Source organism: Acanthaster planci, linkage group LG02 (genome assembly GCF_054643075.1).
Source record: "Acanthaster planci isolate LZ-2023a linkage group LG02, COTS_SCS, whole genome shotgun sequence".
NCBI lineage: Eukaryota > Metazoa > Echinodermata > Asteroidea > Valvatida > Acanthasteridae > Acanthaster > Acanthaster planci.
The window spans coordinates 2,691,082-2,718,248 of record NC_141778.1 but is presented as its reverse complement, the minus strand read 5'-3'; the positions used below and the strand labels follow the sequence as shown (position 1 = coordinate 2,718,248).

The 27,167-nt window shown below is 41.8% G+C and overlaps 2 protein-coding genes across 4 annotated transcripts in view; one reads left to right on the top strand and one right to left on the bottom strand.

The window, feature by feature from the left end:
- The window catches only part of spag1 (sperm associated antigen 1), a 35,242-nt gene extending 35,072 nt beyond the window's left edge, over positions 1 to 170 (bottom strand). Inside the window, exon 1 of one of the 2 annotated variants that reach the window (XM_022227674.2) lies at positions 10 to 170. The gene's annotated coding sequence lies outside the window, so the exon portion shown is untranslated. The remainder of the gene's footprint in view (positions 1 to 9) is intronic. The other variant, XM_022227675.2, reaches the window with a different exon arrangement.
- Positions 171 to 2,573: 2,403 nt separating this feature from the next.
- Positions 2,574 to 26,718, top strand: LOC110975328 (protein argonaute-2-like). 2 transcript variants are annotated; one of them, XM_022227725.2, is made up of 22 exons: positions 2,574 to 2,746; positions 4,360 to 4,627; positions 6,539 to 6,656; positions 7,440 to 7,621; positions 8,203 to 8,339; positions 9,320 to 9,454; positions 9,807 to 9,894; positions 10,333 to 10,416; positions 11,454 to 11,517; positions 11,755 to 11,826; positions 13,024 to 13,071; positions 13,343 to 13,465; positions 13,746 to 13,885; positions 14,048 to 14,232; positions 16,196 to 16,355; positions 17,158 to 17,248; positions 17,594 to 17,788; positions 18,708 to 18,842; positions 19,220 to 19,321; positions 19,891 to 20,099; positions 20,850 to 20,876; positions 21,090 to 26,718. In XM_022227725.2, exons 1-22 carry the CDS (start codon positions 2,716 to 2,718, stop codon positions 21,196 to 21,198), a joined length of 2,703 nt encoding a protein of 900 aa, XP_022083417.1. In that variant the 5' UTR covers positions 2,574 to 2,715; the 3' UTR covers positions 21,199 to 26,718. The 2 variants fall into 2 exon arrangements, with proteins under 2 accessions (XP_022083417.1, XP_022083415.1); XM_022227723.2 differs by having other exon boundaries at positions 2,575 to 2,746; positions 13,743 to 13,885.
- Positions 26,719 to 27,167: the final 449 nt, after the last annotated feature.

The following is a 27,167-nucleotide window of genomic DNA, read 5'->3' as shown; positions in this document are numbered from 1 at the left end:
TAGGCCTACCTCGTACTTCGTAACAAAGTTTTCTCACAAGATGTGGCGGAACTGCAACTGCCGAATTCGTTAGTAGTAGTTGCCTGCTTGTGGTAATTTCCCTCAGTCTGAAACCCTTTTTCGTTAATAAAATGAAACATGTATCTTGATTACAGGAACGAGACTTATCTAAAATTGTCTGGTGACTGGAATGCTTTTGATGCTTTTAATACGAACAGACTGCGAGTGAAATGGCGCCAGTCGTGATCTCGGCGTACTTAAAGGAGCACTAATAGGCACTTCTCTCTAATAAATTCCAAACATAAAAATTGCTGGGGGAAAAAATCACATCGTGTTCAGTCAGATTATTTAAAATTAATTCAAAGTCTGACTATTCCAATTTTATTATTTTCGTTGAAAACAGAAAGTTCAAATGTATATCATCAGCTGTTTCCATATTCTTTTTGGCATCTTCGGCAATAATATTATTTTATCTCATTGCGATGGACAACCACTTTAAGAAGTGAGTATCGACGTAGTTGAAAATGGAAACCGAAACGGCTATCACAGCAGCGTATGGTGTACAATAAAGGACACTAACACGAGGTGGGAAAATTCCTACCGTACACGTTGTGTCTCAACGCGCTACTCATTTAAACGGAACTGTGCAATTATAAGCACTGGCCTTTGGTATTTTCGTCTCCATCCTCCATACTCGGAGGTCAAATCTAACAGAACTACTATCTGATGCATTTTTGGGTTTGCTGTATACAAATATTACCCTTTTCAAATGGAACAGTAAAACTAGCCTCACCTGAGGCGATCAATCCGCCTCGGGCAGGAGCACCCCCTCATCGGTTGAAAGAGCTGCATGGGTCGGGAGTCTTCATTTTGCTATGTGATCATGATGACGGCATTTCCTAGTCATTTGTGAACCAGCGAAGTTCAGTTCTCACCAAAGGAGCCTCCGTTGCAAAGAAAATAGCACCCTCTCTTGTTCCAACTCGAGGCTCACATGGGTTATATTGATCCAACGCGAACTATTGTGATATGGTAAACTGGATCTGGAACAACTAAAATATAGCACAGACGCTAATGGGAAAAATCCAAGACGGGAATTTTTCGAGATTGCAGGACTACTTAAAAGGTTATCTGAAATATTATTTAAATCTAAAAACTTTTTTTAAAAGTTATTGAATCATGACGCAGACGACTTTTACTACGATACGATGGTAACCATGCGAAACGTGTTCACAAAACCACTTAAGGCACTCTAAATGGGCCACTTAAGACACCACACTTAACAAAGTATTAAACGTCTGCGCGTTTATAACCCTCCAAGGGTGTTTGCGCAGTACGAAGCACAAGCTGGAGTATTTACAGTCACTTTGCCCCATTTCCACTTGGCCTCTGACCACTTCGCCCCATTTCCAATTCGCCCTGTCCCCTTTTCGCCCCATTTCCCTTTCGCCCCTGCTACTTCACTCCAGTGTAAACTTTTTTGAGCTTCACCCTAGGGAAGGCTACATGTTTATTATTATTTATTCGGCATTCTTCACAAGCACACAGCACAATACAGACAGTATATAAATACATGTAAGACACACAAAGCCAGCAGCAAATGCAAGGAGATGAAAAAGTTAACCTGATAACTGTGACCCAAGGGCCTCCATTTCCGATACTACTGACCATAAACAACACATACAAAATATATAATATATAAATCTAAATGTTAAAAAAGGTTTAATTATTCCAGTAAATAAATAAGTAAATAAACAAATAAATAATAAATAAAAAGTAAGAGGAATAAAATGAATAACGTAAAACCATCAAGACTAAATAAATTGGGTAAAAATGAAACAGGATAAGATAAATATTTATAGGCTAAGATCAAGCTAGAAAATGGGGAGTTAGCAAGAATTAATAATAGATTAGTTAAAATTAAAAATGGGTTATAAGAAGGCAATAAAGCTACAGATTTTTGAATCAATTGATATCATATAATTCGGTCTTGAGTGAGTTGATCCATCGTTTCAGAGGTAGCTCAATAACCCCAGTTCTAAGAGTCTCCGGGAGTTCTTCCCAGTAACGGGGAAAAAGATATTCACTGGTGAGTAGTGAAGCTTTTGGGTCTGAGCCCTGAGGTGTTGGAACTTGACCTCGTCAAGAAGTGCTGAACCAAGTTTGAGGTTCCAATTCAGGCAATTTGCAAAGGAAAATGTTGCAACTGTTTTAAAGAGCACTAAACATCCCGCTTAGATTACAAACTAATAGCAAAAACTATTTAATGAGATTTTCTGAAGAAACATCTGAACAAAGCAAAAAAACCCGAGAGAAAATAATCATTAAAGTCGCACCCATGTAGGCTACTTTTTCAGTGGCCCGCCCACACTTCTTGACGCCAAGGCCATTTGTGCGTACGGGTGCATAATTTTGAATTTATTAGTGAAGAGGTCTATTGGAATTCAGTTGAGCAATGGTCCTCATAAATAATTCATTTTTTTTCTCGCCTACCTACGGAAAAAAAATCGTCACCCGCACGGGCTTGTAATGTTAGGTGTCCTTTGCTGTTCACCTCTGCGCTGTAAGTTCACCATTTTAGCGGCCATTTTGGCCGACAATTACAAATAGTACACGTACGGACAAAAAGATGAGCGGAAGAAGTCCCGTAAAAATAAGATTTGCTTCATAAATACAGATTATTTATTCACAGGCTTTTGCTTCATTCGAGAAGCAATGTATCAACCACACCAGCCACGGGATTTTGGTAAGTTTAATGGTAAAATAATTGGTGAATTTGCAACGAAAAATTCTTGTGTTCCAGCGCTGCAGCGTAGCGAAAGTTACAGTTGGCCTAGTACGTGTACATGCATGACATTGCAATGGGTTCGTTCGTTGCATGCATGTGTGCGTGCAAAAAAGTCCCGTGAAATGGTGTTGGTCAATATTCAGACAGGAAAGGACTTTTCTTTGTTTCACTTTTTTGTCCAATTTGCTAAATTCTTGGTAAAAGTTGAAGGTATAATGTTTTCGTGGTTTTTGGAAGGAATGTTGCATCCTACATGTAGGCCTTGAGGCCTTGGCTTGGCATGTCTCCTTTTTTCACAAGGCCAAACGAAATAGGCTAGGCCTACATGGAGCAGCTAGTTTTGCTTCTGGTCACCTGCCCCAACCTAGCAAATTGCGTCAACCCTAAATCTTTTTATTCAAAAAGAAATAAAATGACAAATACTGTTGCTGACCCTCATGCTTTCAGGTGCAAAATCTCTGCTTTCTTGTTGAGTAGGGCTAGGCCTATGCCAAATTTCATTTTACACTTTTTGCCATCAACAGGCCAGACTTTCCTCGTTTTTCTTCCTTGCCCAAAGCCTAAACCTAGCCAGAAATAGTAATTTGTAGTGCTAGGTCCTTCAGGCTCAGAATGTTACATAGTATTTTCTAGTACTGAGTACTCTAAGCTAAACAATGGTACTGTTAGGTTTAAGGTCAGAATGTTAGTTTGAGAAAGTGGACTTTGTTTCCTTATTATAGGAACAGGATGCTAATGGTAATGAACCCCATTATATTTTGGCCTAACATGATGTGGGCCTACGAACCAAGGCTAGTACCCCCAGAACTGTGGGGTCCTATATCCATCCCACTCCGACGAATCCCACAAAAAAAGCCTATTCTGCCATACGTTTTCCATGACGTTCAACAGGACATGTACAGGGATTTTGTGATCCTTGTGTACCCACAGAAATGCTGCTGAATCTGGAATTGAGAAAAATTGCTGGTTTTCTTGGGAAATACTGAGAGAACTTTCTTGAATCCCCATAGACTTTGTACACAGTCATAGAGGTACATGTAGAATCAGGATGCAACATTCTTTCTTCAGTATTATCTGTTCAAATATAGCATCCACCTGTATTCTTGGGAAACGTATCAAATTGGTTTCAATTTATGACTGAAGTATGTTTATTTAGTACAGGCATTTTTGCAGAAAGTTGGCCCGAATGTGTTCAGCCTGTTTTTGTGCACATGGAGGGCCCGTTTGTTTGATGCCCATCTGGATCCCGATCAGTGATCTATTGTTGGTTCACTGACACCAGAACCCGCCTAACAGTTAGCGTGAATCAGCCCGGGATCACTGATTGCGATCCAGATCTGTGTGAATATATTTTTTGTCTTCAGCTGGTACACCAGTACATTGTCCATAGCCATGCTTTCCTCATCAGGGGCATTTATGCACCTGCCGTAATACAGGTACAATGTACCTATATGTACCTACACGTAAATGTTCCTTCTGTTCATAAAGTCCACATGTCCATTGTGCCTGCAGTTATAAAACAAAGCAGTAGACAAACTTTTGACGTAAAATTATTTTGTTGCTCTAATCAGCTGCCATGGGCCTTCCCCCGCCCGGCCAGCAGCCCATCCGCCCACCCATCATGCACATAGGTATGCCCCCGCTCCTCCCAGGCCTCCCCGGACTGCCCCCAGCCCAGCCCAAGCCCGAATCCAAGATGCCACCCCGGCCTGGCTTCGGCAAGGACGGTCGACCAATCATGCTGCGGGCCAACCACTTCAAGATTACCATCCCACACGACACTATCAACCATTACGACGTGACCATCGTGCCAGAGAAGTGTCCTCGTAGGGTGAACAGGTAGGAAATATGAAAGTGGCCTCTTCCAAGGCCTTCTGTTATTTTGGAAACATTTCCATGCCTGGATATCTCTTGACACCCTGTGCACAAACTCTGTGAGACTGGTCAAAAATTCCAACGTTTTCTACCAGTAAAATAAATGCTTCAATATCTTCCCCGCTCAAACATTTGAGAGAATTTGTTATCCCTTTCGGATGGCTGATTTATTACTGGAACAGGGTTTCCCCAGCCTATTCAACTCTGAGGCGGCCCACCTCACTGATTTGAGTGACCACTTCAGGCTTTTTTGTTGAATTTTACCACCTCACAGTAAAAATAGACAAAGATGGAAGGGAACAGCATAATAACCAGGGTTCTCCCCACGTACAAACTTGCGTATCAGGCCCGATACGCAAATATTTCTGCCCGATACACAAAAAAACGGGCCTATCCCATTTTTTCATCCCCAATACGCATAATATAATTCTGACAGTAAGGCTCAGAGTTTTCTTACATAATGCAGATTGCATGTCCAGAAAATCTAGGTGAAAAAACAGTTTAGTCCTGCATTTTTCCATGTACTGTGCATGCATTGTGCACCACGCGCCGGCGGCCACACACTGCACACCGTACATGTACATCGGCACCGAACGTTCCTCGTGGCTGGTGTTGCATGAAATCTGAACTTCCGTCATGGGCCTCGTTCATACGCCCGGCATGGCGGCAGCCGTAGCCCTGTGTAAGAGTATTAATGGCATCTGGGACGGGGACGATATTTCTCGTTGCCATATCACCGCGCTTGGTCTCGCGCACAATGGCAGAAACTCAATCAAAGATAGGCTCTTTTTTTAAGCCAATAACTTTAGCAGTCTGCGCTGAGGGTAACCCAAACGAAGCAGCCACCTGCAGCGGATATTCTTTCTTGCCGATATACAAGAAAAGCCTTGCTGTTTATTTTATATCAAGACAAAATCGTTTTATATTTTTATGACATTTGTTTAATCCCTTAAGCTAATATTTTTGCCTTACAGCTGAATGGAGCTCATGGTTTCAGGTCTGATCAGCACAATTAAAACTAAACAATTAAAACTGAATAAACGGTGTTTATATCATAGATTAAACAGCCACTACATGTTGTTGCATGTCTGAAACCTGAAATGACTCTTTTTGTGCCTACTGGCCTAATTAGTAGTCCAGAAAGGAAAACTGGTCATTTGTTAAAATACTGATATCCAAAATTAAAAAAATAAATTGAATTTTTTTTTTCCTGAGAAAAGGTACTTGAAAAACCCAGGAAATGCTGTAAAATGCAGCTGAGAGCATCTAAAGTCCCAAAATTTCGGGGCCCTTGGGCGGGGTCTGAACCCCCGCCATGGCTTTGCAAAATGTTGGTAAACCACAATGGAAATCCCCCACAGTTTTGAAAAATCCTGGGGAGAACCCTGATAATAAGTTAGATATTTTGAAATAGATTAGATTCGAATTGTTCAGAATGGTGAAGAGGGACACAGAATCTAAGATTCATTTATTTTAGAGGGGAAATTTGGAGTAAATGGACTATAAGACCATATAGAATTTTTAGGTCTTTTTGAAGAGACTCCCTTTTGTTTGAGACACTAGAATTTTGGCAAACTTTGCTTGACCACCTCACAGTGATCTGAAATGCTGTACTGGAGGAAAAAATGAACCATGTCTGTTCATTGAATTCTTGGGAAGCCTCATTCAAGGCTCAGGCATTTAAAATGAATGCATGCCCTTGCTGTTGTTTACACTCCAATGCACTCCAATATTCCTGTTAAAAAAGTGGTTATGTTTATTACATGGCCCTCCAGTAACGGCCACACCACTTCCACTGTTTTTTTTTTTTGTGCGCTGAAAGTCTCTGTCGTGGTTAAACCTCACCTCTTTTATCCTGCCTCACCTGTTCTGCAGGGAAGTGATGGACACCCTCGTCAAGCACACCAACAGAATTTTCCAGAACTGCAAGCCAGTGTTTGATGGTCGTAAAAACCTGTACTGTCGGCTGGAGTTGCCCATCGGGAAGGAGAGGGTGAGTGGTTGCGAGTTGATCCCAAGTGGCTAACCCAAGCTGGAATTAGTCATTGTATATCAAGATGACCCTGTGTGTGTTTTCCACTTGTAAGCCGTGTATGAATGAAGCAGCCACAGCCTGAAGTACGTAGCACCTGTAGCATCTGTATGGCAAACGGCTTCAGCCACTAGCCAATGGCTTGCATAGCAGCATGTTTCTTTCCAGCCACTGTTGCAACTTTTGGGCATAGTTATGTAAGATAAATATGGATGATTTACAGTGCAGTGCACCACTAAGAGGTTGTTATGGAGAGGCCATTTTTCAAGTGTACAGTCGAGAAAACATTTACCAACTTGCCGTGATTTGCATTTCAGCAAATGTCAGTGGACCATTCGAGGATATGCTTGATTGATGGGAGCATTTCTTGCCTAATAAAAAAGAAACACCATTTTATATCAATTAAAACCGTTATGCCAAACACTTCTGAATCGCCAACCCAGACAAAAACAGCAAAACAATTCAAGTTTCCTGCACGCAGCACAGCCAGCTTAAAGAAATTTTGTCCGCCATGCTCCTACAATCCACTGAGAAAAAGACCTTTCCATGGCAACCTCTTGGTGGGGCTTGGTGTTGTAAATCTCCCTTGTTGAGTCTGGATAGATTGGTAGCAACTCAATGGACCTCTCCCCACCGACCCTGTGTGCATTTGCATTAACAGCAGCCCTGAATATGCACAGTGCCAATAGAAACTCTTTTTTTTTTACTTTAGTCTTACTAAATGCTAGTGACCTTTGACCCTAGGTTGACCTGGAGGTGACCCTACCGGGAGAGGGCAAGGAGCGTACCTTCAAGGTGTCTATCAAGTGGGTAGCCAAGGTGAGCCTGCAGGCCCTGGCTGACGCCTTGGAAGGGCGGATCAACATTATCCCCTATGACTCGGTCCAGGCACTGGACGTCGTCATGAGACACCTGCCCTCCATGACGTAAGTTGACAAATGGGGACAAGTCAAGAAAAAGCGAAGGGTGTGATTTCTTGGCATTTTTCCAGATTTTAGAATTTTACCTGCATATCATCAATTTTTGATTGTAAAATCATAGAGTTTTGCTAGTTTGTCATTGTTTGCAAAATTTAAGTGCAAGATTTACCTAATCGTGGCCATATGGGGGAGAATTCGTACCGAGTTAGCTATGGAAGCGAGTCATGATATGCTGTTGTCCTTGTTCCAATCCTACTTGGCTTTTCTAACTTAATCTTTATTCACAACCTCGCCCTTGAGACCCTTCCAAAAATGTGAAAATGTTGATGGGGAGAAATTGGCCTCTACATCTGTTGTTTCTGTGGCAGAGATATTTCACAATCCAGTCCTTATCACCTCAAACTTTTTATGTAGAACAGTAATGGAATTCTAATTCAATATGCTACAAGATTCGTTTTGAATTGGTTCAAACTCAAAGACAATTTAGGTTTTCCTGTGAAGAAGACAAAGTAAAATAATTGTAAAAAGACAGTATCGTTACCATGTGATCATTCATCGTACCTTGTTATCTGTCCTTCTGTTTGCAGATATACCCCAGTGGGGCGATCTTTCTTCTCACCCCCTGACGATTATTTCCATCCCCTGGGTGGGGGAAGGGAGGTGTGGTTTGGTTTTCATCAGAGTGTCCGGCCTTCCAAATGGAAAATGATGCTAAATATTGATGGTGAGTTTGAACCGGACCGTTCTCCAGGATCACCGCAACTTCTGATTACTTTGAATGTATCCAGTCTGTGTTGGTTTTTAAAAATGCTTGGAGACCTTATTCGGGAACAGCTGGCAACCGTTGAATTCAGCCACCATTAACCCTGACCGCCTCGGCCCTTTTGGCTAGGATACACCCTCAATCCTTCCAATTCCTCCAACTGCCCCCGTGAAAAAATCGGAGACAGCCTCCGATATTTCTTGAATATGTTCTATGGAAGGGTGCCCACTGCCTCAATCCTCCAAAATCATTCAGCAATTCTTCTCATCATGTTGAGGCAGTGTGATTGCCATCCTGGAGCAGACGGAGGATTTCACATATAATTTGGGCATGAATTTATGCATGGCTGAGCATAAACAACACAAGGTCTAACCCACAACTTTGAGACAGTGCATCCTATGCAGTTTTGCTGTGGAGCCTCGATCCTCCAAAATCTTCCAAACTTACCCGGAGGATTTTGAAGGATGGCGGATCATTAGGGTGAATAAACTCATCCACAGGAATTCACCCAAAGCCATCCTCAATCCACAAATTCTCTGAGTGCTTTGATGAGTGCACTATGTCAAAGACTTTGGCCAGACGTGATGTGGTTTATGGCTAGAGGATTTTTGAAAGATTGGAGCAGTTACCATCTGTCCAAGGAATGGGTTCAAGACTCGAGGGATTTTGGCGGAGTCCGGGTGTATTTAATTGTTACCTGGAAGCATGTGGTGAATTTCTGAAGGATTGGGGAAGGGTCTCGTCAAAATGGGCCTAAGAGTTGGCATTGATGGTGGTTGGGCAGTACCTTCTTGAATCAATCCTGCCAAATTCTCCAAAATCTAGGTGGCTGGTGTAGAGAATGGAAGGGTTCAGAGATCATTGACTGCTTTCTGATGTAAAGATGAGATTGCACCAATGTTTGGTTTTGGTTTTTCATGACTGATGTGTTGTGTTTACAGTGTCCGCCACTGCTTTCTACAAGGCCCAGCCTGTGATAGACTTCATGTGCGAGGTTCTGGACATTGGAACCAGCGCTGACCAGCGCCGGCCACTCACAGATTCACAGCGAGTCAAATTCACCAAAGAAATCAAAGGTGAGATATTTGTTTGGCACAATTTAATTCTCACATCCTGAGTACTTATTCTAACCGTCACTGATATCCGATCCCACCCACTAAAACATGCGCTTCTCATTGTATGTATTTTTTTCAAATTAGTGGCTACGGCTGTCAATAACATGGGCGCTTATGGAAGCCACTGACTAGTGGCCATGATGAGTTCCCATAGACACATGTGTAATTGCCAGCCTCAGCCAAGCAATTCAGACATGGCCTGTTAATGATGAGTGAGCCTCACCTCAACATCGGTCTAATGAAGCCCTTGATTGGAGCTTTTCCTTGTTAACAAGTGTTGAGAATTCAGTGCAGTTTCTTGTTACTGTCACAGGACTGAAGATTGAGATCACACATTGTGGTAACATGCGTCGCAAGTACCGAGTGTGTAATGTCACTAGACGAGTTGCTCAAGCTCAGACGTGAGTAGCTTTTTCATGGATTGTTGCACCTCATTGCATCTAAGCAATTTCTGGTTTGTAACGAAGCCTCCTTTTACACTGGTTTGTCCACTGTACTGGCCTACAAGTTCCCCCTGCAACATCTGTGCTGGGTAGGCCCTGCAACTTTCCCTGCCGAATTCAGTTTCAGATGCCCTTTGTCTCACAGCTCAGTTTTCTTAAACACAAGCAAGGGCCCATTTCATCGATCTATTGAGCACTGAAGTTTGTACTGCCAGAAACACATTTGCTTAGCAGAAACAGGTTACCAACCAAAACTTCGCGGTGTGCAGATTGTTTGTGGCCCGGTACTTTGCCAGTTTTTGCTTAGCACGTTAAATTTGCTCCTGAGCAGCTCCTGAGCTGGGTCTTGGTGTGGATTTCATTGATTCAGAGACGTTTTGGTTTTTGTTGCTCCAGATTCCCTCTAGAGTTGGAGAATGGTCAGACAGTGGAGTGTACAGTGGCCAAGTATTTCAAGGACCGACACCGGCGTATATTACAGTAAGTCCATTTGATTGATCCTATGTGACTTTCAGGCTCTGGCCTAGAGCTGTGCCGAATATCCAAGTAACCGAATATTTGATCGATTGTCGAATATTTAAATATTATTTTCCGAATTTGAATATTTGAATGCAGAATTCATGAAAAGGAAGGGAACATTTTCTTTTGTTTTAAATGAGTAAAATTGAACTATGGAGGTTTGTTTGAAGCAGATTCAAAAGAAAAGCAACAAAAATTTTGCGATTCAAAAAGTTATTATTCATTAAACAATTTAAAAGGAACAGAAATTTTCAACTGGGCAAAAAGTATTGTTTTTCTGTTAATAAATCTTGCTAAATCGTGGCTTAAGATACTCCCAGATATGAGAAGCTATTGTATTGATTATAATGTACAATTATGTGCATTATTGCAACTGATTTTGTGTATGTTTCGTTCAACAATCTGCCGGTTGGTATGACCAAATGTTCGGATATTCGATTGAATTGAAGGTCAAAGTTTCAAATAGTGAATTATTCGAATTAACTTAGCCTTACTGTAGTAAATCGGCATAATTTGTTTGGCAGTCATTTATTATTCACTACCCAGTCAAAAAGATGTCAGATGGATCGGATTAGGTGATGCTGATATGCCCCTCAAACGATGAACTTGGCATTCGAGGGAGTGATTTGCTCATGGCTGTAATCATGTCACTGCAGTCAAGCACAAAGAATTTTCTGATTTAATTCCAAAGTACTTTGTAGGATGTTGCAGATCCCGGGTTGGTCAACAGGGGTTCATGTTGAATGGAAAGATTTCCAAATGGCCCACAGGTTGTTCAGTGAGTTGTATACCTTGCCGTCAGACTGGAGTCACTGTAAATGTTGACTCAAGTCCCGTCTCATTGCAAAGGATTTTGTATGTTTGGATTTTAGATGAAGTGTTGTCCGGAAAATTCTCATTTTTAAAAATCCGTTTTCTGTCTTGGATTGAAGCCCAAAGCAGTAAATTTTGCTTTTCATCCTCACCTTTTTCATCTTTTGTTTTTTTTTAAACCTTAGGTACCCATTTTTACCTTGCCTGCAAGTCGGCCAGGAGCACCGTCACACTTACTTGCCTCTAGAGGTAAGCACAGACTCTGAACAGCTTTTATTGTTGTTCAGATGCTTGTTTGTATTGTTTTGACTGTTTTAGAGTTGTTTTTCCCACGGTGGCTCAGGGAAATTCGTATAGTTATACTTTTGAAGATTGTGGCAGAATGTAATTGTTCCTTCAATATGTAATTTTCATTTGACCTTTGCCATAAATAATTTCTTGTAATTTACTCGTGATTTTGATTTGTTTTGCCTCATTTTGTCACAGGTTTGCAACATAGTGCCAGGCCAGCGCTGTATAAAGAAGCTAACCGACATGCAAACTTCTACCATGATCAAGGTTGCTCAAATAAGTTGCCGTCTCCACACTTTGTGTCCTCTCCAAATCAAAACTTTTTTGTGTGTGTGTTTGCATTTTTTTGGCAACTAGAAACTCACTACACATGCCTGAGTTGAAGTTTCACTTGATCAGAGACAGAACTAAAACACGCTTTCTGTACTGGGGACTGCATTTTTCTTGAGCACTTAGTAGACTTATAATATATATATATTTTAGAATAGATTTGCTTTAACGACAGCGTCTCCGGTGTAAAGGTATGTGTCAGTGACTGTATTTGTTGAAAAGGTCTTGTTCAAGGTTTAAACACGCGCTAAGATTGCAGAAAATAATCTTGGAAAGAAGACTTTTTTTGTTACAGGAAAATTATGGCCTCTTTAAGTCAGGATCGTAATACACGTGTCATAGACTCCCAGAGGATTTAAAAACTCAGAAATTTTTCTTGGTTCGTCTGTTGTCCTAATGTAGATTCCCTTTTGTAGACTTAGAAAAAAAATGTTATTCTGGCTTCCTTTCAGAAAATACTGAGATGCAAGTATTGCCCGTTCAAGTGAAACTTCAGCAGCTTCCTTTCTCTTTGGACTTAAGAAAAAGTTGATTTGAATTGGACACAGTGTGGAGGCATCCCTTACTTGAAACCTACAAGCGCTTGAAACAGCTGCTTGTAGAGTAGGCTTAGATTGTAGATCTTTCAGAATAAATCGTAGTCTTTTCAATGCCATATCTGACTTCTAGCACTTTTGGGTAGCACATTTTCTTGACCGGTTGAGATTCTTTAAATAAATCTCAAACAAGTACTTGTATGCTGTTAGAAGGTTTTTCTTAAAGAATGCCGGAAATAGAAGGTGCTTGATAACATTCAGCGTTAGTTAGATACTTGTAACTAATACCACTGTTGCATTCATTCCAAAGGGTATGTATTGAATTTGTTTCTTTATTTTTCTATTAGGTTTTAATATCCATCTGAAACACTTGAACATGTTTTATAATATTTGTTACGTTTACAGAGATATATTTAGAATGGTGTCATTGAAGACCAGTTCCATTCTACTTAAGTGTTTAAACTACATAATGACTGATTGTTGGCAGGGATTTGCATTCCAAAAACACCGCAAACACCATGTTCTTGTATCTTCAGTGCTTGCTTTGAAAACCGTCAGTGTCGTCACTCAAGTGACCATGTAAATTCTTTTTTGACAGGCAACTGCACGCTCTGCTCCAGACAGAGAGCGGGAGATCAACAACTTGGTGAGTGTACTTCGTTGACGTCTGCTAAAAGAGTTCCTCATACTTTGAAACAACATGCAGAAAAAATTCATGAAAAAATGCCGATTGTAGGAGTTTTTCGTATTTCCGCGTAAGCCTGAATAACGTGTTTCAGAGCCTTGCATGGCTCAGTCTTTCCTTTTCATTTTTCTTGGCTTCCCGTGATTGCAATGAACTAGTATGCTTTTATCACTGCTGCATCTTATCCCACTGCTGACACCAAATTTCTGACCCTCTGGTTCAACCCTTGTAGGTTCACAGGGCACAGTTCAACAACGATCCCTATGTGCAGGAGTTCAGTCTCAACATCAGCACTGAGATGGTTCGGATCGAGGGACGTGTCCTCCCGGCACCGAAGATCCAATACGGAGGAAAAGTTGGTGTAGCTTCCCCTGTGCTCCAACTTTCGCCAATTTTCAGTCACCGCTTACTCCGCTGAAAAGCCCAAAGGCCTGGTTTTGTCCGATTGGTAGATTTTGAAGAACTTGGTCACCATTGCTTTACAATGGATTCAAGCATACCAATTTGTGTCATTGGTTTGAAGTTGCAAGGAGTTGATCCCCAGTTCAAAATGCCCAAGGGTTTAAGGGTGAGAAATGAAGCAATGATTGTGATGAATAAAGGTGGATCTTGTGTGTTTTTTGTTCAAAAAGCAGCAGAGTGGTCGGATGTTGGCGATCCCCACGCAGGGCGTCTGGGACATGAGAGGCAAACAGTTCCACACTGGCGTCAAGATCAGCACCTGGGCCATCGCCTGCTTTGCCCAGCAACATCAGTGCAAAGAAGAAGCCCTCAAGTAAGTTCAGGTGCCCAGAAGAAAATCGCTTGCCAGAGTTAGTAATAATAACGATATCAAAGCGTTCATAAGGTGCACAGTATCTGTCATTCAAAGGTGCCGATATGTTACTATCCCTGCACGTGTGCCTTTTTAGTAATCTTTGTTTTGGAATGAATGTAGGAATTTCACCAGCCAACTCCAAAAGATCTCCAGCGACGCTGGCATGCCCATTGGCAGCCAGCCCGTCTTCTGCAAGTACGCGCAAGGCGCCGACCAGGTGGAGCCCATGTTCCGCTACCTCAAGAGGCAGTTCCCTGACTTGCAGCTCATCGTGGTGGTTCTCCCAGGAAAAACGCCCGTCTACGGTAAGGATCTGATGCTCAGCCGCGATCAAAATTAATGTGTTGGGATTTCATGAGATGAGTACGACAGAATGAGGCAAAAGTTGCCGGAGCTACTTTTGAGTTGAAGGTCTTTCACCCTCTCACACTATGTAAATCATTAGGAACCTTCAATAATCTTCAATCACACAATGCCATTAATCATGAGGATGTGAAACAAAAAACTAAATCAAATATAAAAGAGCTCTTTCAAATGTAAGCATTTACCCTAACCCCCTGGCCTTTTTACTAGGAACCATCCTCAATCCTCCAAAATCCTTCGATTTTCGACATGAAAAAATTGCATTCAGCCTCAGTCCTCCAAAATCCTCCAGCAATTCCCGTCATTATGTTGAGGCAGTGCGAAAGGCATTCTTGAGCAGTGCGGTCTATTCAAAAGAAATATCCGGCTGAATTTGTGCTTGACTAAGCAAAAACACACAAGGTCTACTCCACGACCTTCACTCATGGCATCCTTCGCAATCAGCCATGCACTTTTGCCATTCACCCTCAATCCTCCAAAATCTTCCAAAACCGCCCGAAGGATTTTGGAGGATTGAGGAGGGGTTAGGGTTAAAAACAAAATTTTGTACTGTAACTGTGCCCAAAGCCGTCAGACTTGTTTTTGTGGCATCTTGTCACATCCATAATGTTCATGTTCTAAGAATGTTTTTTCCTTTGCTTTGGATCAGTGTTAACATGTAATTCTTTCCTAACTATAGTACAGTATCTGGTGGCACCCCGGGAATCAAGCCTTGTTAACTAGTGTAAATGGCATTAGTTTCCAAATGTTAACGAGTAGGAAAGGGAGCAGCTGGACAAACAGTTGTTTAACTGGAACTCCCTAGGGTGTCTGCAAAATCGTATTAACCACTTACTGCCGGGGAACCCCGTTTCGGGCACCATGGGTTTATACGCAGAGCCAGGGTGCTCGAAATGGGACAAAAGAGCCGGTCTGTGTTACAAAGACCTTATTTGGAACAAAAGACCTGCTGCTGGGAATTTCCATCATTTTTCGGCTTGCATTTTTCGAAGGTAATCCGTTTACTGTTTTAAACAGTATACCACTGTTTTGGGCCCAATTGAGAGTGACACAGGACCGCTGCACACTAATCCAGCCGCATTTGAAAAGATGCCACTCACGTTCACTGGGAACAAAGGAAATTATGCAACACCTCACAATTCTGGGCTCTCGCAAAATCTGGGTTCTCTTCACAAGGCGGCAGGCCTGGTTGAAATACTCAGGAGTCAATGGAGGTTGCCTGTTAAATTTGAAGTTGCATGACGTATTCCCGGGGGATTTTCAAGATTTTCTGTTTTCAAAATTCTTCAAAAATTCATAACTTCATTTACTGGACGTTTACACCCACACGAATGACTGTCTGGTGACTACTCTAATCTGACAGACATCTATTGACACCCGAGTATTTCAGCCAGGCCTGCTGCCTTGTAAAGAGAACCCAGATTTTGCAGCGTTCAGTAATTTTCTTTTGTTCCCGAAACTGGCCCGTGCGCTGCAGGCGTCTTTTCAAATGCGGACCAGATTAGCGTGGAGCAGTATTGTATCGCTCATCCCTGGAGCGCTTTTGTCCCCGGTGGTAATCCGCTCGTGCTGAATATAAAAATCTGTGTTAAACCCATGTGGCTAGCATATATCTGGCTGACTGGCAGGAATGATCAACTTTAGAGACACTTGATGGTTGCAAACATACCAGTCACACTTGACCAGTGTTCTATTGTTTGTGTCATTTCCAACATGCACTCTTAGCTCTAGCGGGATGCAAACAGTTGTGGGCTGGTCATGTGGAATTGATATATTTGCTACCATCAAGCATCTCACAGTCTCCCATTCCCAGCACAAATTCCCAGGGAAGTTGTGAGCTAATATCCCGTGTGGAAGATTGTTTGGAGGTATTAACCTTTTTGTTAATATACTTTGAATTTTCAGCCGAGGTGAAGAGAATAGGTGACACGCTCCTGGGCATTGCCACCCAATGTGTCCAGATGAAGAACGTCAATCGCACCACCGCCCAGACCCTCTCCAACCTCTGCCTCAAGATCAACGTCAAGCTGGGTGGTGTCAACAACATCCTGGTGCCCAGCCAAAGGTGGGTGTGCAGTGCATGCATGCACAGATGAGGGCGCTCTCCAAACTCATCAAATGCGTGTGCAAAAGTTTGTGACTGGCCGAAATTGACACATGCATCCGAAGCCGCTTGAATGCCACTGGTTAAAGGCTACAGCCTTCTCCTATAGACTTGCATGTTAATCTTAGCCACAGGCGTAACATTTTGATGCAGCCTCCTATTTGCGTAGATTTAGCAACTCGTACTCCAGCCCCCAGCAATGTGGAATTAAGCCTCACTTGTCCAAAAAGTAGTGGCTACAGCTGATAATCAAACCTTGGGGCATTGAAAGCCATTGGCCCATTAGCTGCAGCCACAGCCATGGCTTTGGACACGGCCCTGTCCTTATGATTGGGGCACATTTCATGGTACATCTCAAAGCTTGGCTGAAAGGTTCTACTGACAGTAGCTGAAAATGTGTGCTGGCGGTGAAGCATATTTCGCTGTCGGCTGTGTCCAGATTTCTTTGCTATGACTGAAAGAGCACACACCTGTGGAAGCCATCAGCCAGTGGTTATCCGCTAGTAGCTTCATACACTTCTCACAGACCCGCTATTTCAAATTGTAGCTACCGAATAATTTAAACATGGTCTCGACACACTAACACCTGTAGATGCACAGAGATTTACATTGTGGCTCCATCTTACCACTTCATTTATAAATCCACATGAAAGCTTTAAGTGCTTTGAAGTGATAAGCAAAGTCTCATGAGATGAAGAAGTTGCTTTGAAAGTACAGATTTGGGGATTTTGAATACTTTCTTTCAATTTTGTTTTTTTTTCAGACCAGCGTTGTTCCGCCAGCCTGTCATTTTCCTGGGTGCCGATGTGACTCACCCCCCTGCTGGGGATGACAAGAAGCCTTCCATCGCTGCGGTGAGTAGAAATCCTGTACTTAGCGATGTAGAAACCTGAAGGAAGTAGCCACAGTTAGTTCATCGAGAGATGATGCTGTGGATTATTGGAATCATACTGAGGTCCTTTGAACCCTGGCTTTGTTTCCATGTCAGACTTTATCTCTCATAACAGAATCTCTCCCGGGATAGTAATGTTCAGTGGAAATCAAAGTAATCCATCTTTGGGTTGGCAACACAATTTGATGGTCTTCCTGCACAAGTATTTTGTAATTGGTCTGAAAACTTTCAAAGATGGGCTGTAAAAATGTAAGCAAAGACCAAGACGAAGCTAAGACAATGAGAAACACCCCAATGTTCATCGTAGGTCGTGGGTAGCATGGATGCCCATCCCAGCCGCTACACGGCCAGCGTCCACGTCCAGCAGCATCGACAGGAGATCATCGCCGACCTCAAGGTCATGGTCCGTGAGATCCTGATCCAGTTCTACCAGACCACACACTTCAAGCCGGCCCGCATCATCCTGTACCGCGACGGCGTCAGCGAGGGCCAGTTCCCACAGGTAAAATGGAATGATTTCATGCTTTAGTCAACAGATCAAAGGACAGGTCACCCCAGAAGATATAACAGATTGATATTTGGTTTCCTAAGGTCCAGTAAGGGACGGCGACCATTTAGACCCGGTTTGAAAAGGGCCCCCCCCCCGGTAGCCCACCCGGTATAATGCCTGCCCGGTATTCAGCTGCTCCAGGCTGGTATCAGGCCTGTCTGCACATTGGCATTTCAAAGTCCCTGATGAAAGACTTCCCCCACCATGCTTCCACAGATGAATAGAAGTCTAAACAGATTAGTGTAAACATTGTATAGAGCTGAAGGATTAAAAACCACAAGCAGGTTCCTTCTGGGATAGATTACATGTACCAGTACTTGCAAACAAAAGACCCCAGGACGGAGAAGTTTGAGATCAACAACCAGTCCAGCATCCCAGGCCGGTAGCCAGGCCGGTATGAAAGGGGTTTTTGCAACCGGGCGAGCTTACCGGGGGGGGCCCTTTTCAAACCGGGTCTAAATGGTCGCCGGCCCTAATATATTGGTCACCATCAACATGAATGTTAAACTTAACACTCTATGATGACATTGATAGGTGAACCAAACGTTTTAGCAGGCTGGAATTAGTTGGGGTCAGAGATACAGATCACCATCAGAACAGCCTAAACTTGAAGCATTGTGCTACTGTAGTTGGCAGATTGCCATAAGAGTTTGACCATTTGGTATTCCTCTGGTGCAAAAATGTCAAAGGTCAGGGTCACTATTTGGAAGAGTTGATTAGAATGTTTTTGAAAGACCCATCAAGTTTCATGTCCTTGCGATTAGGTATCTTGATATTGGTGATGGGTTATTGGGTCAAGGGTCACAGGCCCTTGGGGAGGGTTGAAGAGGATTTTGATTAGTTTTCACATTATTCTGTCTGGATTTTCCAGGTGCTGGCCCACGAGCTGCGTGCAATCCGAGAGGCCTGCATGTCCCTGGAGGCAGGGTACCAGCCCGGTATCACATTCATCGCCGTACAGAAGCGGCACCATACTAGGCTGTTCTGCGCAGACAAGAAGGAGCAGGTGAACACACTTGGCATCAAAGCCTGCATATCGGCAGAGCCCATGAAAGTTAATCAACCCCATTTGGGGGCAATCACCGGAGGCCTTATTTCTTTCTCTGGTGATATCATCACCAGCCTCTGCTAAATTACATCAAAAGCCTACAAGTTCTTCCTCTTTCTCCTTTTGAATTTCTGGCTGTCACGAAGTAAGACACGTGTAGGCAGTCTGTGATTTCACCTACTATTTAATATTGCACTGTGCTTATCTGCATATATCATGTTCTGTACTGCTTGACCTTTGATTTTTCAAAGTATGGTGTGCCTATCTTACAATACAACAGGATTGGTTGATTGGGCTTCTTTTTTTTCACTGGTTCCATCTCGTTGTCCTTGCAGATCGGCAAGAGTGGTAACATTCCAGCTGGTACCACGGTGGACACTGGAATCACCCACCCGAATGAGTTTGACTTCTACCTCTGCAGCCACGCTGGTATTCAGGTAGAATACTCCAACCTCAACAGTTTCCACAAATCTTTTTTTTTTTTTCAATTTTTTTTTCTTTGCTGCACGTACCAGATCTCTCTCGTTGGATGCCATCTTTGTAGGAAAATTGCAACTTTGTGTACCACCGGGGCAGATTCGTACGTGCGTGAAGTGCAAATGTTCCATACTTGCCCTCGTGTTGATTCAGATATCTTTACTGTCTGCCATGCTGACATTCGGCTTTTGAAATTACTTTTTTTGATCACAGCATGATGTGTAATTATAAGAAGACTGTTTCAAGATTTGGTTGTAAAAGTGTTCGGCAAGAGACAGTGATTTGCACCCATATGTGATTACTGTCTATTAAAACAGCCGTGCAGTGCCAACTTTTTCCCACAATGCAATTTTTTTTCCCATCCATTTGTGCCCTGTAGCATTGATTTAGTGGTGTTGACAATTGCTCCAATTGTATGTCTGTTTCGAAATGTCTGATTGACCAAAACAGATCTTTTTGTAAAGTCTGGATGGGTTGTGAATTTGTTTCTTTTTTTGTTACATTTTCATTTTTGTTTATTTATCCGCAGGGGACAAGTCGGCCGTCCCACTACCATGTGCTGTGGGACGATAACGACTTCACCGCTGACGACCTGCAGTGCCTGACCTATCAGCTGTGCCACACCTATGTCCGCTGCACGCGCAGCGTCTCTATCCCGGCCCCGGCCTACTATGCGCATCTGGTGGCCTTCCGGGCGCGCTACCATCTGGTCGAGAAGGACCACGACGGTTACATCAGGTAGGCACCACGTGAAACGTGTCGCAAAAATAGGTCCATGTGCCGATGACGTCCCGCTTTGTTTACATGTGCACTTTCTTACAGGAACTGGGCGGGGATGGTTGATTCAAACCTCCATAGGAAACTGTACAGGTAAACTGAGAATGACATCATCGGTTCATGAGTTACATATTGCTTGTACAGTCAACTTTTGTCAAAACAGCATTGCAAGGACATGCCAGATTTATCCTTTCGTGATTTGAACCAAAGACAGAAAAGAAAAGAATTCAAGAAACTGCGACCTCTGAATTTGTACGGTGTAATGGTGTTTGGTCACAAAAGTGCTCTTTCCATGGAGAGTTGACCATGCAAAGTTGTAGATTCGAAAACGTTCGGAGTTTAGTACTTTGTTGGGGTTAAGGTGTCTGTGGAGAGCAAAGTTTGTAAACTTTGGTTCTTCTGTCCCTAAGCAAGCCATTTTACTTCAATGAAATGTAAGCTTGTGCTGGCCAAGAAGCCTGTGGTGGTCAAAAACCTCAATCGTTGTCTGTGATACCCCAGTTCCCTATGCTCGGAGACTTTCCACATTATGACGAAGAATGTTCAATTGACAAGAAATGTGACTTACAGATGGTTGTTACTGTGCCCGTCAAATGCATCCATGCATGTGCAAATTGTCACCTCAACTATAACCAAAGCTGTGTCTTGTTGCACTTGACGATCAGCTGCCGATGTACTGATTTCTGGTCTTTTCCCCCCTTTTATTTGCAGTGGTCATCATTCTGGAACCAACAGCAAGTCAGTATAACATCAGTTGATTTTATTTTAGTTTTGGTTTCGATGTAGCTTTGCTCTTTTTTTTTTTTTTTTGGTCATGAGAGAAAAAATCAGACGTACCTTTTTTCGGCTTTTTATCCCCTGAAAAGCTTTAGACTGTTTTGTTTTGCTGTGATGGAAACAGTGTCCGCATTTTGTTGAAAGTTAACGTTGTTTTCTGTTTTTTACCTTTAGTGGTGATGGTAGCCACACTACAAGCACCAGTGGGGGGCGTAGCATTGAGGAGATGATGAGGGCGGTGAAGGTTCATGACGACATCCTCCGAGTCATGTATTTTGCATAGTTTGCTCAAGGAGGAGGAAGAAATCGTCAGGGTAAAGTCGTCCAGGAAAAACAGAACAGTAAAGATCATTCCTCTGTGAATTTTGGGACTCAACATTTTGGCCGAGAACCAGTCACAGAGTGATATCCACTGTGTGGCCTTTTGGCCGGTAACCCGTTTGTTTTTAAGCTTAAGCAAGACTATTTTTATGTGTTGAGCAGATTTCCATGTTCAGCGGTTTTGTGGCGTTTGATTTTGTGCAGTGTCCCTGCAGCGTCAGCACAGAATACATCACAGGGCAACTGTTCTGGCCCAGAAGCAGCCCAAAGTTATGGGATGTTATGAGCTATTTTACACAGAGATTCCGTCATGCTTTGCAAAAAATGCCGTTTGCAAAGCAGTGTTTGGAAGTTTTCCGTAACGTTTTGGCCTGCTGACAGTTCTTTTTTATGATGTTTGCCATTCATTGGAAACAGTAACGCTCACCTGTCGTCCCTGTTTGGGGGAAATGTCTCTCTTCAAAACTTTGTAAGTGTGGAATATGTCTGCTGAGCAATAAATAGGGTTACCACTCAAAAGGATTATGTTGCCTTGGTGAACTAGGGAGTGTCTCATAATTCGGAACGTTCCATTAGGAACACCATGTTCTCATTCCAGAACAGGTGGCCGTTCCACCGGGAACACGGCATTTCCATCGGAACACTGCCTGGGAACAGTCTGTGCACAGAATGGACCATTCCCTCGATGCAGGAACGTTCCGATGGAACACTGATGTTCCAGTGGGATCGGTCCAACAGAACGTGAATGTTCCCGACTTTTTTGAGGTGCTCCCTCATGACTGAGTATTAGTTTTTTTTTTCATTCTGGATGAATCTCATTAAAGTGTTCCATCAACTCGATGACAGTTTTTCCTGATTGTGAAGAAAGTACCACAAATATTTCTACTGCACAATAATTTTTTTATTAATTCCTGAAAACTGACCAAGTGATACGGCAATTGTAACAATAATGCAATAAGACTTTAAAAAGAATGTATAATATTCTACTAGATTAGAGAACTTTCAGATGTGCTGGACTCCAACCTATAATTGTTGTCCCTGGCAATATTTTTGTCGAACCGTGGATATTCCAAGTTCCCCATTTTTGGAGATACAATAAGATTGTAACACTAGGAAGGGTTTTTAAAGTCATCATATGGATACTTGTACGTTGCTTACATTCTGTGCAGTGTGTGTTCAAGGGAGTACATTACACTCGTTATTGATTGCAAGAACACCAGAATTCACCAAAACACCCGTTCATAGGATTGCCAGTGGGCTGGGGTAACTTGTTGGCAGAGTTCAGTGAAAATCAATTGGGATGTCGTTTGACTGACTTTTCTGGGTACCGATACCCTGCATTTGCCAATTCTAGTTCCGCCAGGACTCGGTTCGAGTCCTTTTTAAAGCACATTCGATGGTGGTTATGTAATAAGGTGGCATTTTCCCTTTTGCAAATGATGTCCAGGGTTTGCTCTATGTGGGATTGTTAAATCTGGACAGAATCAGAATCGATGCCAACAGTGTTTGACCTGCCGAAACACACTTGCTTCATTTGATGGGTGTACCATGTGTAATGTGGTGTTCCCCCTGAATATATACTGGGCATTTTCCTGCCACCTCCAATACTGACCATTTAACCCCTGGCCCCCTGGTTAAAATAAAAGATTAACTCCTACTTGTGTATGTGAGCCACAATTACCAGGATTGTGAGCCATTTGTGTCAACAGTAAACCGTACTATTTGAATCATAGTGCGTGAACCAGTGTAATGGGTACCAGTGAGCCATCCAATAAGCCATTTGTGAGTTAAATTTGAATAAAATCTGGTGCACTAAGTCATCTGACTGCAAATAAACATTACAATTTGAATTCCCCAGACTAAAGACACTGTTGCTACACCTCGTGATTCGAGGCAAGATTTCGCATAGCGACCACCATCTCTGGAATGGACTGGTTCCTTTGTGCCCTTCTTATCCATTGAGAACAGTGTGTTGTTGCAAGGCGTCTCTTATGTAACTAAGCAAAAGCTTGCCCTGAATCACGAGATATAGCAACAGTGGTTTTAGTAAGGAGAACTCAAGTTATTATGTTCACATGAATTTAAAGAACTCAATGTACCAGATTCGGGTCAAAGTTAATTCGCAAAAGGCTTATTATCTACTGTTTTACACCACGCATAAAAACTTACTCGTCCCTCCAATTCCACGGTTAAAAAAATGTAGAATTGACTGGTAGTCTTTTAAAAGCCATTATTGGTTCTGTAGCCTGCGGCTTAGCAAACGTACTAGTTTATTTTGTGTGTGTGTATTGGCTGTCTTTAATCTCATTTTGTGTACATGTTTTTGCCTGCTCATCAGCCCAGCATTGTGTTACTTCAATTTAATCACTCAAGCTTGTTTATCTTCACTGCAACCACCTCACTATGCACAAGTGGTCTTTGTAAATAACACACGAAATAGTAGTAGTGTCAAATTTATTGTGTACAGTAAAAAGTGTCGGTGTGTGGCTGTTTCATGTCTTCGGAGAGACAGCCTGACAAATGTTAACTCACATTTGAGCAAATCATGTCACATTTTGTGCAAAGTGGAACAAACCATGAATTATCACACCCCTGTAAATATGTGCAAAATCCATGCTTTTTGCCCCTTTTACTCCGTTCCATCCAAAATGTACATACATGTATTTAGAAGGGAAATGATATTGGTAAATGATGTCAAGAAACAGTTGTCCTGTTTTTTGTCCCCCGTTTTTTTTAATGGACATCGTGAACCGTATCGGTTAGGAAAAGCAAAAAGAATTTGGAGTTTTTACCAGATCTTCGTAAAAATTTGAATTGTCCATCCAGGTAAACTTTGAAGTATACATTATTATGAAGTACCAATTTTGGGAAATCTATTCGCAATGAACTTGTTTGGTTTTCATTTGATATTGAAATTTTCTAGTGTAAAATGAAGGACTAGATGCTGTTGATGCCTCATCAACTTCAAAAGTAACTAACAGAGAAAACAGTGTTCGACTTAAACCATTACTTACAATGGAAGGGATCATTGGAGATCCTTTTTTTTTCATTAGAAAGTGACATGGAGAAGTACATAAGGTATTACGTACGAAGGGTCTTTATGCAAAGGTCATACTTCAGAGGTTAGAGGTCATAATGGTGCGCATGGAAGCATGGTCTGGGCCCAGTTTCACGGAGCACGAAAAAACATTGCCAAGCAAAGACAAACTGGTAGTCAGTCACAGGGCATAAATTCTGAATGACATTGTGGCTGGGTACCTGTTTTTTGTTTTTGCTGAGCAAATCCTGTCCAGACTCAGCATCTTACCAGCTTCCAGGAATTGGCGCTTAGTGCCGGAATGCAGAGGTATAATAAGAAAACAGGAAAATGCAATAGTTTTGACTTTGAAATAAGAAGCTATTTATTGAGAAATATAATTGAAAGTATAGCAATAGTCCGACAAAAACTGAAAGAGGATAAAATGTGTCAAGGAGTTTTGTGTAATAGGATCATTTTGACAAAACAAAAATCATTAGTGTAACGATTAGTTTTAGATGGATAAGAGGTTTTCTTTTTGATGTGAATTTAGCTTGATCATGATGTATACCAGTAGTTTCATGTTATTTTAGACTTGGTTTCTGAACAGTAAAGGGCCATATGAAAACGTTTGAATGGCAACAGAAAACTATGCCTTTTGTTTATACAACTGAGACTCTTTTGCAGTTTAAATAAACTCGAGATTTACCAGTTTTAGTGAATAATTCTTCTTGATGGGGCATTTACCTCGTAGAATATTATAGGATCAAGATCATTAATTCCTATTTAGAAACAAAAACAAACAAAAAACTAAGGGAAAAAACTAAATTCATCATCTCAACATGGGCGTCGCCAAAACAAAAAAAAAATGTTCTGAGGAGATGTAGCCAAAGTAGCAAACTGAACAACCATCAACAGTGGAAGGGGATCACTTCCAAGGCTATTTCATGTAAATTAGTGGTTTTCATCCCCTGATCTCCTTTCTCATTTCTTTTCCTTTTTTTTCTCTCTGTTTCCTCTCTTTAACGGGAGTGTCCCCTTTCCCCCACCTCCCCCCCTTCATGACGCCCATTCACCTCAGTACAATACTTTGTTATAGTGCTCTCATTTTTTAACTAAATGTATATTAGCTGGCTAGAATATATTGCTGACACTGGAGCCAAATGTTATCGTTCATTTTACATGTATTATTTTATATGTGATTGTAACTGCACATTTTTGTGCTCGGTTTCACTGATGTATCACTTGGAAGGTCGGAATTTTGCAGTGACTACTAATTTTGAACTTCTTTTTGATTTCGAATTCACGCTGTACAATGTTGTCAAACAAGGAGATTGTGAAAAACATCAAGGTAATATTGTGTATTCTCCAAATTACTTTTTTTATTTAATGCTGTTATAATACGCTGAAATGACGGAAATTGCAAGAATGCTAGGTGAGTTCTGATTTTAACTTCAAAAAAGTTGTGGTATTTTCCAAGTGAATGCTTTGATGGGGAATTATATGCTGCATTTTTTGGTGTGGATTCAGAAAAGAGCGGTTTTGTGCTGCAAGATGTAAAGAAAAATTCAGTTGGATCGTGAGAAAGCTGACGAGAAAAAGGTAGAAATAAGGACAAGTTTGACAGTGATACTGTTCGATCTTACCTAGGTTCTTTTAGGCGAGATGGGTCTTGTGTAGGTTTTATGCAGTTCCTATGCAGAGTAAGAATATATTTGGCAAGTATAGGATCCAACACACTTCCTTAAAATTACTTCATGCTTGTGTGAGGATCCTGTCTTCAAAGGTCCACTGTAATCTATTCATTCTGTTCAGGCTGTTAAGGGTATGGTGTGATCACTCGTACACTGGGAGAAATAAAAAGGTCTGACGACTTAGGCGAGAGGTTTCCGATGAGTACTACATGGGTGAGATATTTTCTACATCTTGGTCAACAGCTAGTCTGTAGGTGCCAACAAATGAAATTCAACATGGTAGCCAAAATTGAATCAGCATATTTTCTGAAATAAAATCTCTCTCGCAATCCTTGGCTTTCTGTTGGAAAGAAGTTACTGCTTTCTTGCTTGGACTTTTTTAAATTTTGATTGTAGTCCGAAAGATTGATATTCCTGAATACTTCAGCAGGTGGAAACACGGAGGGGGGGTCTCAGGTAATGTTATGCGTAGATCATTTTCCAAAGGTTGAATCCTGTTAGCGCCTTTGCAGCGAAGTACCGTCATCAATATCTTTTATTTATTCGCTACAAAGTACACCTTTATTCATGCATTTTGCTGTGGCTTAGAGGCATTTCACTTTATTGTGTCAATTATTTTTAATGAGAAAACAAAAACCTTTGTATGCTTTCAGAAAATAAATATTTACATAATTTGGAAATAACGTCAGAATAAGAGTATTTTATTTCTATCGCTTTTTTTTCGTTTGATTGTAAAGGCTGTGTGTTATCATAATAAATTATAAAGAAATTATTTTGTATAAATGTCAAGTGATGATTTGTTTTTCTGTGTTAAAATCACGGAACAAATAGAGCTGATCAAACGATACGGTTGTTAGCAGATATTGGCTGAAGGGATGATTTTGATGAAAGAAATATCGAATGAAAACGTGATGTACTCAACACATAGATTGGCGCTTTGTCATGAAAAAAAATTGAGGGGCCTTTTTCCAAGCATTTGACTTTTTTGACAACGCACCGGTGATTTAAAGTAGGAACTTGTCAATCTCACGCCCCCATACGTGGTACCAAATTACGAGGAGACGAATTTCAATGACCTCAGCTCGTGAAAAGTGGGCAAGTTTCATCTATGCAGTCAAGCATTTGCCTTCTAAATCTGTGCTGACTTTGATGAAATATTCCGTGCTCTATTCGAAAGCCCCGCCTGGGCGTCCAAAGAAAGCCCCGAAATTAGATACGTGT

What these genes read in the sequence shown, in the direction of transcription:
- LOC110975328 (XM_022227723.2), top strand. Translation starts at nt 2,716, where the DNA reads ATGTATCAACCACACCAGCCACGGGATTTTG. An exon ending in CGACACCGGCGTATATTACA is followed by an intron (nt 10,417 to 11,453) that starts GTAAGTCCATTT and finishes TTTAAACCTTAG; the next exon opens with GTACCCATTTTTACCTTGCC. An exon ending in CATTCTGGAACCAACAGCAA is followed by an intron (nt 20,877 to 21,089) that starts GTCAGTATAACA and finishes TTTTACCTTTAG; the next exon opens with TGGTGATGGTAGCCACACTA.